Source organism: Sus scrofa, chromosome 2, assembly GCF_000003025.6.
Source record: "Sus scrofa isolate TJ Tabasco breed Duroc chromosome 2, Sscrofa11.1, whole genome shotgun sequence".
Taxonomy (NCBI): domain Eukaryota; kingdom Metazoa; phylum Chordata; class Mammalia; order Artiodactyla; family Suidae; genus Sus; species Sus scrofa.
The window spans coordinates 1237493-1254444 of NC_010444.4; the positions used below are offsets into that span (position 1 = coordinate 1237493).

The window sequence follows — 16952 nt, forward strand, 5'->3', positions numbered from 1 at the left end:
CGACGTCACCGCCGGAAGGACTTATTTCAAGTCAGTTCAAAGCATGGGAATTTGAGGGTATCTGTCACGTGTGGCGGACTGTGCGTGTTCGGTCATGCTTACCTGTGTGTGTTTCCATTTATAAGTGGTGTGTGTGTGTCTGTGTGTTTATGTGTCCGTGTAGTTTGCTTATGTTTACAGGTGGCGTGTGTGTGCTTGTGTAGACTGCCACTGGGAAGCACAATTTCCAAGTTAAGACACACATACGTAGTTGAAGGAGCTGAGAAGCATCCTTGGAATCCTTCACCAGAGTTGGAAATTCAGTGCGATGGCGGGATGTCCTTTAAAGAAATACATATTTCCTAAGTCAGCCGCAAAAGGCCAAATCTGCACGATTTCACCAAGCGGGTTCCAAGTGTCGTTAAATCCAGAGACAGGAAGTGGACGGTGGGCTGGGCCGGGGCCGGGAGAGACGGTTCAGTGGGGACAGAATTTCCGTGGGGAGACAGGAAGCGGACGGTGGGCTGGGCCGGGGCTGGGAGAGACGGTTCAGTGGGGACAGAATTTCCATGGGGAGACGGAAATTTCTGGAGTGGATGGTGCGACGGGGGCGTGGTGGTGGAAATGTACGGAAAGCCCCTGAGCTGCGCACTTAAAAATGGGTAAGCTGGTGAATTTTACCCACATTTTACCGTGGTAGAAATAATTGAAAATCATGATTGTGCTGCTTCTGTCCACTGAGAAGCCCTGGCAGGGACGACCGCGCCGGCTGCAGGAGCCGCTTGCCCCTTCGTTTCCAGCAAAGTCCCTCCAGGAAGGAGCCCAGGATCCTGAGAACAGGCTGGGGCAGGACCTACCGAAGCTGAAGGCGACCTCAGGGCCTGTGTGACACACGGGAACGTCCCGGGTCCAACACGTGACAGCCCGGTCGCCGTGGGGTGCCGCGCACGAGGAGCTGAAACACGTCGTGGCAGGGGCACCTGGCGGGAGCCCGCCCGGGGGCCTGTGACTCGCTTCTGACTGGCCAGCGAGGGCAGGGGCGTGGGATTCTCGAGGTAGCGGGGATCCCGTGACCCGTCCAGGGCAGCTCTCCTGGTGACCTGGCTGGTCTGGGCGTCAGGCCTCCCCTGGACTCAGAGACTCAAGGCCGTGGACGTCTCTCTGGGGCTGGCTTCGAGGGAGCTCTGCCGCCACCGGGCCCAGCCGAGCCGCCAGACCAGGGCCCGGCCCTCGAGCACCTGGACCTCGCCCTGGGAGGCCTGGCGGACGGGGTCCTAAGTCACGCCTCTGACCCACAGAAACGCCCGATCGAAAAGGCGTGTGGTTTTAGTTCTTTAAGCTTGTGCTGAGCCTTCATGATAAAACCACCCCATGTGTGAGACATATTTAAATAACATATTTAAATGAGTTCATAATTCTCTCTCTATTTATAAATGATCCGTATCTTTCTACTTTTTCTACCGTCTCTGTTCCAAATACGCCATGTGGGGAAATGCGTCTTTACAGAATTCTTTTCAGGGCCACAGCCATAGCATATGGAGGTTCCCAGGTTAGGGGTCAAATTGGTGTTACAGCTGCCAGTTTGCGCCGCAGCCATAGCAACTCAGGATCCAAGTCTCGTCTGCAACCTATGCCACAGCTGGATCTTTAACCCACTGAGCAGGGCCAGGGATCGAACCTGCAAGCTCATGGATGCTTGTCAGATTTGCTTCTGCTGAGCCATGACGGGAACTCCTACAGAAGAATACTTACAGAGAAGTGTGGAAGAGCTGCTCGGTTTAGAAAACTGCCCTGGAGTTCCCGCTGTGGCAGCAGGAACGAATCCAAGCAGTGTCCATGAGGACGCAGGTTCGATCCCATGCCCCGCTCAGTGGGTTAAGGATCCGGTGTTGCCGTGAGCTGTGGTGTAGGCCGGCAGCTGTAGCTCTGATTCCTCCCGTAGCCTGAGAATTTCCAAATGCTGCAGGTGCAGCTCTAAAACAAAAACAAAAAAGAAAAAAGAACAAAAGAAAACTGCCCTCTGCAGGCTGAGGATGTAAGGTGTGTACGCCCGCAGTACGCAGGCTGCGGCGATTCTGTCCCCAGGGTGACAGCGATCAACGCGGGAGACATTTCTGATGCATTAGAGGGGGTGCCCCTGGCACGGGGGCGCGGGGGTGCCGATGGACACCAGGGAAGACAGCGATGTGCCCTGTGGTGGGCGGGTCCCAGACCACTCCTGACCCCGCCTCCTGTCATTGACGCCGCCTGCAATCCCGCCCCGTGGGAAGGGACCCCTCACCTTCTCCTTGCAACAGAGAGCGGCTGGAGGATGGGGTCACTCCTGCGACCCGGTCTCACTCCTGAAGGCGCTGGGGTCACTCTCTCTCCTGCCAGCCTCGCAGGCGGCCTGTGGGGGGCCATGCACCCGGGACCGGTGCCCGGGGGAGGCGAGGACCTCCTCCCGCCACCCCGGGGGACGAGGGACACGGAGGTAGACCCTCTCCCGTCAAAGCTTCCAGGTCGAGCTGAGCCACAGGGTCCGTGCGCAAGAACCGCCCGTGTGAGCTCTTAGCCACCAAGTGTGCCGTGGTTTGTCTCAGCCCCGAAAACGCACACACGGGCCCCAAACGCCCGCCGCTCGTGCTGAGGCTGAGACTGGTCTCCAGCGATTTGCTGTTTCTGTCAGGAGCCGGATGTAAACACCTCCGGCTTTGCTGGCCACACGGACTCTGTTGCGACAACTCGGCCGGGCGCGCTGTTGCCTCTCTCCCATCACCCGGCAGACGACCAGGGGTCCAGCAGCCCAACAACCCGTGTGCGTTAACTGGCTCGCGGTTCGCAGGACCCAGGTCTGGGCCATTCCGCCAGGATCCCTGCCCGGGGACTCAGGGGCTGGAGTCAAGGTGGGCGCCCCTGCAGGCTCAGGGCTCAGGGCCCATCCAGGCGGCTGGCAGAGCTCAGCGCCCTGTGGTGGCAGCACCGAGGTCCCTTCCTCCGGGCTCGGCCACGGTCAGCGGGGCCCCTCTTGGTGCCCCCCACGCGACCCCTGTGGCAGCCGTGAGAGCCCTCCCTCCCGCCAGACCTCTCTCGCTTCCACTCTCTCTCGCTGACACCAGCTGGAATTCGCTTACGCCCACCCGGGCCTCTGTCGATTTTAGAGCCGAATGATGAGTAGCCGTAGTTTCACCCTCGGGATCCTTCTTGCAGGAAAGTCACCCATCTCTTTTGCATATTCCCGGTTCTGGGGACGAGGGCAGAAGACCCAGACAGGCGGGGTTTCTTCGATTCCATCCCACCGCGGTGATCAGACCACGAAAGAAGCCACAGAGAGTCCGTGGACCAAGGATAGGCCGTGTTTCAGTGCAACTTAATTTACAGAAGCAGGTGGCGACTGGGTCACCGTGGCTTGCCAACGCCAGTCTAGCAAGGGTGGACCTAAAAGCACGGGGACCTTGACGGCAGGTGGCCCTGGCTGGCACCCATCCACTGACCCACCCGCTGACCAGTTCTCGGGGAGGTCATGCCAGCCAGCCCCAGTGCCACGGGACGCGCCATTTCCACCTGCAAAGCGACCTCGCCCAGAGACTCGACCTCAGACCAGCGAGGTCTAATGAGAGAGACAGAGCGTGGAAAAGCATGATATCCCCTGAAAGAGACAACCTAATCCTTCACCAGAAAACTGCAAGGATTAGGGAGTACTTAGCGTTAAAAGGGTGGCTTCAGACACAGCAGCGATGCCTGTGTGAGTTCTGTGTGGTTCCGCTGGAGGAAGTCACCCGTAAAATCCACTTCCGAGACTGCTGGGAAAACGTGGGCCTTGCCTGCATGTTTGATGACGGAACAGAGCCAGGGACACCGTTTTAGGTGCGGCAGTGGCGTGGGTCTTTTAAAAAAGACTTCGTGTCTTTTAGAGACGGGGCCGCCGACACCACTGAAAGACGAAGCATTCCTGGGTGAGATCGCCTCCAGTAATCCAGAGAGCGAGTTAGGGTGGGCGCAGAAGATGCGAGACTGGCCGCTGGGGGTGCACGTCAGATGCGGGCAGGAGTCACAACGCTCTCTGTGCTTTTGGACTTGGGCGGAACTCTCCCAACCAGGCTGAGAAGACAGCCGCCTTCCGATTGTCCCATAGGTTTCGTAGGTACCTTCGGACTGTAGCCTAGGTTTCAAATGGACAGGCCTGGGTGGGGAGGAGGGGCCCTGGGAGCTGCGGGGGAGCTGGGACCCCAGGGGAACCGCAGCAAGGACGCGCTGCGGGCCAGCCGCTGGGCGGGCAGCCAGGATCCAGGGACCCTCGCGACGCGCTGAGTATTTCTGAGCTGGGGCAGCGTGCGTCTCGGGACTGTCGGTGGCCGTGAGACCCTGGCCCTCCGCGTGACCTCAAGGGGCACTGTCCCTGTTCCCAGAGACCCAGTGGGCCCTGGAGCTCGCCACAGTCGCCCTAGGACATGGGGCCCAGGGTGCTGGGTGAGAGCCAGTGCGAGCCTCCTCCGGGGCCGCCGGTCTGCCTCTCCACTGGCCTGCGTGAACTCCATGTGGCAGGAGCTGCCTCTACGTTCTGGCGACGTCCCCTGCTTTCCCAGGGGCTGGCTGGACCCTTGACCGATCTTGTCACCTCCCACCCGGGTCCCTTTCGGTGCACAGCGCTGAGATTCCGAGGTGCAGGAGAGAAGACCCTCGGGTGCAGGAGCCGGAGTCAGCCTGTCCCCCGGACATGGGCTCTTTTAACCCAGAGTCCCAGCTGTAGGGTCCCAGGCACCCTGATGCCAGTGCTGCAGCTGAGCTGCCCCTGGGCCAGGCAGAGGGGCGCCAGGCCCTCAGTTTCTCAGCCTGACGGGTATAAGCTATCAAGGTGACAGAGGCTGAGAGCGCTGGGCGACGTAGAAGCCACCCTCTTCTCCGGGGAATGGGGTGCAGGCCCCAGGACCCCAAGGACAGACTTTGCAAGGGCTCCATGGCTGAGGCGCGCTCAGGGATGTGGGCTGGACAACTCAGCTCTCCAGAGGCGTGGAATAGGGGTTCGGGGACCCAGACCTTCAGAATAATGACCCGGACTCTCAGAAAAGTGGGGTACAGGGCCCAGGCACCCAGAATAATGGGGTACAGGACCCTGACCCTCCATTGTCAGGGTTCAAGACCAGACACTCATCCTAATGGGTATAGCCCAACACCTAGACTAATGAGCTGCAGGACCCACGCACGTCTGGTTTGGGGTCCAGCTCCAGTGAAGCGTGGGTACTGCCCCAGACACCTGCGGCAGGGCGGGCAGGGACCTGGCACGGGAGTGAGGAGCTCGTAGAACTAGGACGTGGGTGAATGGGACACACGCCGGCGGGGAGGGGTCAGTGGGGCACCAGGCCTGCCGGAGCAGGGCCATGGGGCCTGGCCTGGCACTCACGCCTGTGTGACCCATGCCCGAGGGGGATTTAGGTCCCCAGGGGCCCAACAAATGGGTACAGGCTTTCCAGGAACTGGGCGAGCACAGAACAGAGACCCGGTGCCCAGACCAGTGGGACGCGGGCGCCTGGGCTTGGCTGTGAGGGGAGAGGCTGCCCGGAACCTCAGATGGTCGGGTGTGTCCCCAGGTGTTTGCAGGAATGGGGAAAGGCCAGGACGGCAGGGGTTCCCTGATGAACAGGTGCCTCAGAGGACATGAAGCGGCCCCAAAGCAGCAGAGGAGCCAGGTCCCAGCCAGCGGGGTCCCAGAGGTCCCCGGAGATGCGGTCAACAGGCCTGGGGGCGAGTGGCCTCTGATGCCTGGGTCCCGGAGAACACCCGTCCTCCAGTGTTCTCTGACAGGCCTGGTGAGTGGATCACACACGACAGGTGCCATCAGGGATGGTGTGTGTTCCCGCGGTCTCCAGTGGGTCTCTGTGAACCGGGTATAATTCACCCAGATACTCCAAGAAGCCGACTCTTCGCATCCCAGCGCGGTCCGACCTCCAGCCGCCATGCACGTGCTCACACGTCGGGGAGAAGCTCCAGGAGCCGTCACCATGGTGCTGCTGCTCAGAGGGGCCGCACAGAGCGCCGCGCTTGCTGGGGGAGCATGCAGGCTCCTCGGGGGCTCCTGTCCCCCAACGCAGGGAGGATGAGGTGCAGGCTCCCTGGATATTCAGACGATGGGGTGCAGACATCCAGATGAAGAGGCGGGATGACCGGGGTACCCAGTCCACAGAGGACTGGCGTGCTGAGTGCCTACCCGGTCCTCAGTGTGGGCCCAGCCGAACTGCCTGCAGCAGCCAGTCCACACAGGCAGGGTGCACGTGTTCTGTCCCGGCACCTCCCACGGCTCCCTGCCAGCAGCTCCTGGCTCCCTCAAGAGCCCCCCAGGCCGGCGACTGCCACGAATTCCAACCTCAAACATTCCCAGGCAACCTCAAAGGAAGCAGCCCTGTCCAGGGGCCCCGCCAAGCTCTCCACGTGGCTCCTGGCTGCCGAGCTGCCGTCTCAGGGGCCGCAGGGCTGGCCAGGGGCTGCCAGCTCTGTTTGGTTTTCCCCTTCCCGCCCTGGAGCCTCAGACGCCCGTCTCGCTGTGGAGGCAACCGTAGCCTGGGAAAGGCACCAAGGCCCTTCACACTCAGGCTGGGGAGACCCGCACGCTGGGCAAACACGCAGCAGTCTGGCCCTGCCCCACGTGTGCCCACATCGCGCCCGCCCACGCAACCTCGTGAGCCTGTGTGCCCTGCTGCCCCCCAACAGGCTTCCTCTGTGGCCCCAGAACGGCTTCTTCCAAACCCCCATCCCTGGGTGGGATCCCACCTTGTGCAGGAGGACATGTGCCCAAAGGGACAGGCCCGCTCCCTCTGGGCCACCAGCCTCCAGAGCCACGCGTGACCAGCCTGGGCACACACGGCCACATGCGTGTGCACACATCTCACCTGCCGGGTCCCCAGAGCAGCCTCCGAACCTGGGCCCGGTCTCCTGGAAGTCCGGCCCAACAAGCCCAGCGGGCTGGCTAAGCATTAACCACCTCCACGATAATGAGAATGGCTTTGGAGAGACACCCCGGCCTGGGGGGGCCACTCAGAGCTGGGCCCAGGGGAGGGCCCGGATCCCGAGAGACCGGACCAGATAAACTGGCCCAAGGCGGGGGGAGCTTGGATTACAGGCCCTGCTGGGCCCGCCGAAGCAAGAGGTACTCAGGGGAGACCAGAGCAGCACTTCCGCCCACAGGCTCCACCAGCCACGGGCAAAGGCGTGGACAGATGACCTCCAGAAGGTTCTCTGGGTTCCGGAAGCCCAGGTCGTTGCCCACTGAGAGTGGCGCCCGGCCAGGCTGCCCGCCGGCACACACTCCCTGCTGGGTGCTGTCCCAGTGGCTCCCCCGCCCGACGTCCGGTGACTCAGGACACCCTCGGGGGGTGCAGAGCCTCTGCAGATCAAGGCCGGCCTGCCTCCCTCCCGCTGCCCCATCCAGGGTCAGTGCAGCTGGGCCAGCACCTCGTCTGGCAAGGCCTTGGGAGGACTGCGGCCGCCCCTGCAGGTGGGCCCGGGCCCAGAAGCTCACCCCTGGGTCTTCGGGGATCCCTCCCCGAGGGGAGTTCCCGGCTCCCAAGGGCCAGCATTTCCGGGCTGAGGTGGGGCTCCCCGAAGCCCTGCCTCCTGCACCCCCTCCCCCTCCAGGGAGAGTCTCCCGGTCACCGCAGGCTGAGCAAAGTTGTCCCGGCCGTGGTCTCCAGTGCCCAGGGTCCTAGGGAAGGCCCGGCGGCGGGCGGGCTTCAGGAAGCACAGGCATCAGGTGAGAGAGTGTGGCACCTGGGGGCTGCCGCTCCTTCCCTGGGGGGATCTTGCTTTTTCGGGGGGAGGCCCAGAGAAACCCTGGCCCATCGAAGGATGGAAAGTTCCAGTTCAACCACAGGTGGGAGGGGTCCATTAGCCCGGCTTTCAGGGCCGCCTGTCCCCCCGGCTGACAGGGAAGGCCTGTCCCCCAGGAGTGCTGGCCTTCTGACTGGGGTGGGGTGGGGGCGCACAGGGTGGAATCCAGCACCACTGCCCGCAGTTCTGAGGGCCGGGAGTGACCAGGGAGGGCTTCCTGGAGGAGGTGGGGCTCACCCAGGTCTCGAAGGCCCAGTGGGATGGGAATGGGGTCGGGGAGGGCCCGGAGGAGGGGAGCAGGGCTTGGCAGTGCAGGATGCGGTGAGAAGGAGGTGTCCTGCCCGGAAGGAGGGAGACGGGAGCAGCAAGGCCGGGAGGGGGCCCTGGGGAGGCGGCGGGGCCCAGGACTCCATTTAGGAAGGACGCCTGTCCCCTTTTGCTGGGAAAACAGCCTTAGCACCTGGAGAGGGTTTTCCTCAGCTGGGCCACAGAGGGAGCCGCCTGGAGGGACTTCCTGCCTTCTGAGAGGTGGGCAGAGGTCCCGCCCAGGGGCAGCCGGGCTTCCAGAGGCATGGCATAGGGGCAGGGAGAACTGGGCAGTCCGCACAGGCCTGGACGGCCGCCCCTGGGCCACCTGCCCACCTGGGGCTCCTGCCAGCTTTGCCCAGGCACCCTGGGCCCAGGGCGGAGACGCCTAGCTGGGGCCAGTGGAGGAGATGGCGCCACCTGGTGGCTGTGTGCCAGCCGGGACCCTCACCACCACCAGACCACCGTCCCGAGCGGCCCCGTCGCGGGTGGCTGGTGTGCTGGGGACGCGGGACCTCTCAGGCCAGCTTCCAGGCGCCCCTGTGCTTCTGGGCTCAACCTTCACCAGGCTGACCCAGGAACCTGCCAGGCCAGCAGCACCCAGTCCCTGTGACGTGACGCTCATCCTACGCCCGGCAAAATCCCAGATGAAGAGGCCAACGAAGCAGGGGTGCGGGGAGAGGCCCGCGCAGGCACCCACGCACAGTCACAGGTGCGTGCGCACGAGCAGGATTGCACACACGCGCGCGTGCACACACATGCACACAGGTGGAAATTCTACGCTGACCGCCGATCCCGCCCTTTCAACCATAAACGTCTCCAAGGAAGCTGTTTTAATTCCAGAACCCTCGGAGGCTCTGACAGTCAATGATTTTAAGTCCCACACGGGAGCCAGGCCTCTCTGAATTTGCCCCCAAACCCGTGCTGCTCCAGGGACCCCGACGGACCCTCAGCTCTCCGGCCAGCCTGTGCCATCCGCTGCCACCAGGGGCGCTCGGCCAGCCACGTGGGCCGCCCTGCTGACCTGGAAGTGACCTTGGGAGGTCGTGGAGGCAGGAGAGCGGGCCGGGGTCAGAGGGGGTGTAAGGCCAGTGAGGGTCCCCTGAGCAGCCCCACCTCCATTTCTGGGGGGTCTCACCCAGCAACTCCCCGCCCAGGACCAGCTCCGTAACTGGCGGGGCCCGTGCGGAAACCACGCAGCCTCTTGTTCCAACATGGTTAGAATTTCAAGTCGGCAGCGGCGGGCGCTCGGAAGCAAGCAGGGCCCTATCTCCTGAGCACGGGGTCCGGTGTACGGCTGCCTCAAAGTCCCTTCCTCGGGGTGTGTCTCCCCAGGCCTGGCCTCTGCCTCGCTGCCAGCCTCAGACCTCTCATCGGTCTGTGACCTCGTAGGGACACCAGGGTAGGGGTGGGGGGACAGAGCAGGGCCTGGGAGGCAGAGCCCTCGGGGCCTGGACACCCACTTGGAGCCGTGGCCCTCCTCGGAGCCGGTTGGGTAGCTGGGAGCGGGACTCTGAAACCTGTGCCTTGTGGGGGGCATCTCTGAGATCACGGGGGGGCTCCCTCCTCTCCTTCCCCATGCTCGGCACCTGCATGGGCAGGGCTGCAGAGTGAGGGGAGACGGCTTGGACGCCTGATTATTTCTGGAAAGGGTGGGCGGGCTCGAGACACAGGGGAGGCCCCAGGTTTGCAGGAACCATGACTCCTGCTGCCGATGCTCCCAGGAGGTTGGGAGGCCAGGAGGGGCTGAGCCAGAGACTGCACGTGGGCCTGGGGTCCCAGGGTGGTGGACCCCCGGGGCCCTGCTGTGGGAGGGAAGAGCCAGCCTCCTCGGGCCCCAGGCAGGTGGGCTGAGCAGGGCCCACCCTCCCTCCCACGAGCCGGGAAGCGTGGCGAGGCAGGTAGGCAGGACTGTTCTGTTTGCCAAGAACGTTCCGGCCGCTCCCAGCCACACCCTCCCCCTGCGGGCCCCCACCGCGACCTCCTCCTCCACACGGGGAAGGTGCCTTCAGCCCCGACTTGCCCAGGCGAGCTCCCACGGGCTGCCACCCCCAACTCCCCGCCCGCCCACCCCCCATGACCCCAGCAGACCCCCCCCATCCCCAAACTCCCTGGTCCCTCCGGCCCCGGGACCCACAGGTGTGCACCTGAGCCACGCGTGTCACTGGCAAACCACGGTGTGCCCAAGGTCAGGGGCAGGGTTGAGACTCCAGCAGCGACCCCCAGGAGGGCCCAGGGGTGGGGGGAGGCCAGGTGGGAGGGGCTTCCTGGAGGAGGAGGCCCTGTGGTGAGGACCAAGGGAGGGCTGGACCCGCTGGGCTGTGCAGGGGCTGGGGGAGGGGGCCAGCGCCCAGCCTCACCTTGGCTCCGCTCAGAACCCTCGCCCCCGGCCACCCCAGGCTGCCTCCTGGTTCTGGCAAACCCAGAGCTGCTGCTGGGCAGGTGGGATGGTGGGCAGGGGCCCCCGGGGCCGGCTTCACCAGCGACCTGGCCACCCCGGCCATTTGTTCCAAGCCAGCAGGGCAGGGAGATGGGGCCCCCCCCAGCACCCCCAGCGCCCCAGCCCCGGCGGGCACCACGGCTGTACCCAGGCTCATTCCAGACCTCGTTGCCCGGATCCCCTGTGAGTCTCGGGACCTCCAGGAGGTGTGTGGGGGTGGCCCGGCCGGTGGGAGGCAGCTGCTGCCCCCAGATGCCGCTCAGGCCTGTCTCTTCGCCCCTCCCCCAGGGCCCCACTGGGCACTGGTTGCCACCGCCGTAGTGGTTGGGGTCCTTGTTATTTCCTGCCTGCTCTGTGTCATCTGCTGCTGCCACCGCGGCCGCCACAGGAAGAAGCCCAGAGACAAGGAGGCTGTGGGCCTAGGCAGTGCCCGTGGCACCACCACCACGCACCTGGTGAGAAGCAGGCATGCAGCTCAAGCTCCGGGCTTGGGGGAGCGCTCAGCCGCAGGAAGGGGGGCCGTGGACAAAGGTGGGGGAGGGCCAGGCCACGGGAACCACAGAGGTTCTGGAGGAGGCGGTGGTGGGAGAGGCGGAGCGGGGACTAGAGCCTGGCCAAGGGCGCGAGCCCTCTGGCCGCCTGGCCTGGAGGTCTGACCCGCCCTGGACCCGCTGCCGGGGCTCGGATGGGGGCACGGTCCCCGCAGCGCCTGTCACCAGCCCCTGCCATGCCACCCAGGTGCAGCCCGATGTGGATAACCTGGAGGCTGACTCCGGGGGCGCCCAGCAGTGGGGGCGCCTGCTGCTGTCCCTGGCGTATGACTTCAGAAGCCAGGAGGTGAGGGACCCGCTGGCAGACCTGGGGCGGGGGGCGGGGTGGGTGAAGGGTGGGTGCTGGGTGGAGTGGAGCAGAATGCTGACTGGGGAGGGGCCCCTGGCTGAACCAACCCCTGGCTCCTAGATCAGGGTGGGCCTCAAGCAGGCAGCAGACCTACGGGCTGGGGGCAGAGGCGGCACGGCAGACCCCTACGCCCGCGTCAGCCTCTGCCCCCCGCTGGGCACACGCACGAGACAAAGGTGCACCGTGGCACACGCTGCCCTGTGTTCGACGAGATCTGCTCCTTCCACGTGAGTCTGGGCCGGGCGGCAGGCTGAGGGGGTGGCGGGCGGAGGGGCTCTGGGCCTCACGCTCTCCTGTAGGTGCCGCCGGCAGAGCTGCCGCGGACCAGCCTTCAGGTGCAGGTGCTGCACTCCCGGGGCGTCTCCCCGCCCGAGCCGCTGGGCGCGCTCAGCCTGCCGCTGGGCACCGTGGACCTGCAGCACGTCCTGGAGCTCTGGCACCCGCTGGGCCCACCCAGCGCCCCTGAGGTGAGATCGGATTGATCGCGGGCCTCAGCTGTGCCCCACCCGCTGTGCTGGGGAAGCTGAGGCCCCCTCCCTCCCGCAGCCCGAGCAGACGGGTGAACTGTGCGTCTCACTCCGGTACGTGCCCGGCTCCGGCCGGCTGACCGTGGTGGTGCTGGAGGCCCGAGGCCTGAGCCCGGGGCTGGCAGGTGAGAGCCAGGCCGGCCCCTCCACGGGGCCAGAGGGGAGCCTGGGCTCGGGCCTCAGACCCAGACCGCCCTCTGGTCTCCCTCGCTTTGCCCAGAGCCCTTCGTGAAGGTCCAGCTTGTGCTGAATCAGAGGAAGTGGAAGAAGAGGAAGACGTCGACCAGGAAAGGGACGGCCGCCCCTTACTTCAACAAGGCCTTTACCTTCCTCGTGCCCTTCAGCCAGATCCAGGTGGGCTGCCTGGAGGAGGGGGACAGTGGGCCCGGGCTCAGGGCCAACCTGACTTCTGTCCTTCTCCCCCCACCGCACCCTGCCTGCCTCTACCCAGAGCGTGGATCTGGTGCTGGCCGTCTGGGCCCGGGGCCCTCAGTTCCGGGCCGAGCCCGTGGGCAAGGTTCTGCTGGGCGCCCGGGCCTCTGGTCAGCCCTTACAGCACTGGGCGGACATGCTGGCCCACGCCCGGCGACCCATTGCCCAGTGGCACCGCCTGCGTCCGGCCAGGGAGGTGGACCGGGTCTTGGCCTTGCAGCCCCGCCTGCGCCTGCCCCTGCCAGGCTCCTGAAAGCAGTGTCCTCGAGGGTGCAGGCCGCCCCGGGCGCCACACAATAAACGCCTTCTCCCGCCTCTGCTGTGTGTCCTTCCTGAGCCCGAGGACACAGTAGGGTCAGGGGCTCCACCAACACGTCCCGGACCCCTCCAAGGACAAGGGGGGGGGTCTCCCCTCCAGACTCAGCCAGGCCCTGCGGCCTCTGACCAGTGCCTGACCCCGAGTGAGGGCGAAGGGGCCCCTTCGGGCCCAGTGGGGACGGCGCTGGGAGATGGGGAGCTCTCCCTGGCTGCGGGGGCTGGGGGCCCATGGGGTGGCCCCACGCGGACATGTTGGGCAACGGGGAGACATCTGGGGGCGGTGACAGTGTTGGAGGGGACCTCAGCCCCAAGGACCACCCCAGCCCCCTGCCAGGCCCCGAAAGCCTCGGGCTGAGGCCTCCCCTGCTCGAGCAGCAGGGGGCAGTAGATGCCTTCCGAAGCCGCCCCGGGCCTTTGGGGGCTCAGCCTGGCCCGGAAAGCGGCGCTAATCCCCGCACATCTGGCCGGCTCCTGCTCTCCCTGACCCTCCCCACGCTGAGAGGCCAGCGGGGCTGGGGCCGTGCGCCCCCGGCTCCGAGGGTGCCAGGCCCTGGTGGGGTCTCCATGCCTCCGCTGGGTGGGGGCCCGGGCCGGGGGCACAGGCCCGGGCCCCAGGCCCCTCGGGTCAGGGAGAGGTTCCCAGGTGGGTGGTGCCGAAGTCCGAAATCTGGGGGTTGAAAGACACATTCCAGGCCGTGCAGGGAACTGGCCTGCAGGCAGGGCGTTCCAGGCAAGGCAGCACGTCCCTCCGTCCCGGGGCCCCCAGCCTGCTCCCCAGCAAGAAGCAGGGACCACGCCCGCGGAGGGCGGCCCCCACCGCAGAGACCCTGGCTGCTGCCACAGGCACCAGAAGCTGCGTTTGGGGGTCCCGACTTGTCCCAGTCCAGCTTGGAGCTGGCCAAGCTAAAGAGGCCAGTGAGCACGGAGAGGGGCTGTTGTCCCCAGGGGGGCCCTGGGCCCTGGGGAAGCTGACCACGGCGGGGACCTGAGGCAGGGCAGGTGGGGCTGGGCTGCAGTGACCCCTCGGCTGACATGAGCTGCGCACTGTGGCCGGCGAGGCTGGCACACTGTCCTCAGGCCTCTCACAAGAACAAGGGCAGCATCTCGAAGTCGTCACTGAGCCCTAAATAGAGCCACCCAACCTCGGCCCCCCCACCTCCCGTCCCCAAGACTCCTTGGCCTGGACGGCAGCACGCGGACGCAGCTGGGCCGGGCAGGCAGCCTGGGCAGGTGGGCAGGTCCCTGTGCCCCCATTGGTCTGAAGAGGGCTCCATGCCCTTTCTGAGCGGGGGCCCAGCCTGGGGGAGGCCATTTATATCCCTCCCCTGGGCCCACCAGCCCAGCTTGCCGCTGCCGGCCTAACCTCAGCCCCAGTGCTGCTGCCCAGACGTGAGGTGAGGTGGCCCTGCCAGCCGACTCCAGGGACAGGCGCTGCTCAAGCAAGCTCACAGAAGGGCTTCCCAGGGCTGGGGGGCCAGAGGCGGGGGCTGCAGCCTCTCGGGGGGCTTCCACAGAGAGGGAGCGGGGGCGGAGGGGGGGCAAGAGAGAGAAGCATTGGAGGTGGGCCAGGGTGGCCAGGGGTCCTGGGCAGCACCCCGACGGCCAGGCCTCACCTCTGGGACATGGGAGGGGATCTTACGGGTCAAGGAACCCCAGGCCCAACTGGGGAGCCGTTTCTTGTGTGCACTGGGGCCAGAAGCTGAAGGAGCAGAGCTAAAAATAACTGGTGGCTTTGGCGGCCACCTGCGCTGGCCGGACCCACCCTCCCTTGGGGACAGCTGCAGCCCCCCCCAGGCCCGCCTGGGACATATTGGGAACACTTTCTCCTCTTACTCCCCCCCCCGCCGGGATTCCAAGACACAGCCCTCCAAGGAGGTGGGGGGCGGGGCTGCAGGGGGCGGGGTTCGTGTGAGGGCAGAACCCTCTGGACAGCTGGGGTCCAGGGAAGGCGGGGCAAGGGCCCTAACAGCCCTGACCTTTCTCTCCCACAGGCTCTAAGTCCAGGAGCTCAAGATGGGGGAGTAAGTGCAGCCCCCCAGCCCGGTGCCCTCGCCCCGCTCCGGCCCACACCCCTCCCCCGCCCCGCCCTCGCTGGGCAAGGGGCTCTGCATCCCCACCCTGGCCACTGCCCGCCCGCCCACCCCGTCCGTCACACAGCCCCACGGCATGGCCCTAACTTCTCTTCTCTCTCCTCCCCCCACCTGCCCTCCTGGGACAGTGAGGAGGTGAGTACCTGCCCTGGGGTGGGACTTCGAAGGGATGGCACACCCCCCACACATCAGGACAGGTTGGAGCTTCAAGGCAGCCCTCCCTTCCCCGTGAAAGGGCAACCCCCCCCCAGAGGAAGTGTCTGCTCCATGTGGTGGCGCGGCACAGGGGAAGTGCCGCCTGGCCCCGTCACCGGGAAGTGGCTTCTTCTTTCTGATGGCTGCATCCCCTCCCCCACCTCCTGGGCCCTGCCAGCACGTCCCCCCCCACCTGCCTCTGAGGCACAGCCACACCTACTCCACCTAACCTGAAGGGACATCCGGGCAGAGGGTCACTGTGCTGCACCATGTCCGGGCCCCAGCCTCCCCACCAGGCCCAGTGGACCCCGGACTGGGCGGCACGAGCCAGACAGGATGCAGGATGCTGGCAGCCCGGCCGGCCCTGACTCTGTCTCCTCTCCCCTGCCCTGCAGAAGCGCCACAGGGCCATCACGGCCCGCAGACAGCACCTGAAGGTGGGTGCGGGCCTGGGTGGGGGGCGCCCAGGGGGCCGAGGGCCTGCTGCCGCCCCTCACCAGCTGCCTCCCCGCCCAGAGCGTCATGCTCCAGATCGCGGCCACGGAGCTGGAGAAGGAGGTGGGCCGCCGGGAGTCGGAGAAGCAGAACTACCTGTCTGAGCACTGCCCCCCGCTGCACCTGCCCGGCTCCATGTCGGAGGTCCAGGTACCCAGGGAGGGCGGGCGGGGTCAGGGCGGAGGGAGGCCCAAGGGTGGGGCCGGCCCCCCGCCCACCCACGCCCCCCCCCCAGGAGCTCTGCAAACAGCTGCACGCCAAGATCGACGCGGCCGAGGAGGAGAAGTACGACATGGAGATCAAGGTCCAGAAAAGCACCAAGGAGGTGAGAGGTCGGGCGGGGGCGGGGGCGGGACGCGCCCCCCACGGGCCTGGCTTCCGAGCCTCCCCGCCCCTCGCCCACGTCCGCAGCTGGAGGACATGAACCAGAAGCTGTTCGACCTGAGAGGCAAGTTCAAGAGGCCCCCGCTGAGAAGGGTGCGGATGTCGGCCGATGCCATGCTCAAGGCGCTGCTGGGCTCCAAGCACAAAGTGTGCATGGACCTGCGGGCCAACCTGAAGCAGGTCAAGAAGGAGGACACGGAGAAGGTAGGCCAGGCTCGGGACCCGTCGGCAGGGACCCTCGCCCGGGGGCGGCAGTGGCAGGCGGTGGGGGGGGCGGGGGTGGGCTCGGCCCCCCGGAAGGGTCTAGGGAGCGGGCGCTGAGCCCTGTGCCCGCGCGCGCGGCAGGAGCGGGACCTGCGCGACGTGGGCGACTGGAGGAAGAACATCGAGGAGAAGTCGGGCATGGAGGGCCGCAAGAAGATGTTCGAGACGGAGTCCTAGGCCCCCGGGGGCCCCGCCGCCCGCGCTCCCGGCAGCCGCGCGCCCCCTGGAGGCCGCTCGGCCTCGTGGTCAATAAAGGCTTCCCATCCCCAGGACTGCTGCGTCTGGCCTGGTCCTCTCTGCCCGCGGGCCGTCTGCGGGGGGCCTCTGAGCCCTGAGTCGGCGCTGAGAAGCCGGGGTGGGCTTCGGGGCATTTCGGCTGGGCCCGAGGGCCGCGTCCAGGCCAGGGAACCCTCCTCCCCCACTCGCCCTCCCCGGGGGGGGGGGGCCTGCTTGGCGACATCGGGCAGACCCCACAGGCCAGACACAGGTGGCCCAGGTCCTGTCCGAGATGCTTCTCCAGACGACCATTTGTCCACTGTCGCTGTCATCGCAAAGGTCCCGGAGCCTGCCCTTGTGGCATAAGTCAAGGCAGGAGCCTATGTGGGCAGCCCCCCACCCCAGCCTTCCTCCCAGGCTGCTCCTCCCCAGACCCCAGCCTCCCGCAGGGCACATGGGGACCGTCCTGGGTCAGATGGCCCTCCCAGCAGCTGGAGCCCCCGACGCAGGCGTACGCTGGGCTGGGGCCTGCGCTCCTGCCAGAGACACCACAGGCCAACCGGCCCCAGGCTGGGCTCAGTGGGGGCGGCGGCGGGGGGGGCTCTT

The 16952-nt window shown here is 66.1% G+C and overlaps 2 protein-coding genes across 2 annotated transcripts; both read left to right on the forward strand.

The window, feature by feature from the left end:
* SYT8 (synaptotagmin 8) lies at positions 8496–12930 on the forward strand. The gene is given in 11 exon segments (XM_021082508.1): positions 8496–8797; positions 9019–9128; positions 10292–10708; positions 10814–10980; positions 11264–11362; positions 11486–11567; positions 11570–11652; positions 11725–11892; positions 11972–12077; positions 12173–12306; positions 12404–12930. Coding segments are annotated over 11 exon segments (1902 nt in total). The 3' UTR covers positions 12638–12930.
* On the forward strand, positions 14074–16391 carry TNNI2 (troponin I type 2 (skeletal, fast)). Its single transcript, NM_001032359.1, is given in 8 exon segments — positions 14074–14096; positions 14694–14723; positions 14921–14927; positions 15383–15424; positions 15504–15632; positions 15718–15807; positions 15894–16070; positions 16212–16391. Coding segments are annotated over 7 exon segments (549 nt in total). The 5' UTR covers positions 14074–14096; positions 14694–14715; the 3' UTR covers positions 16308–16391.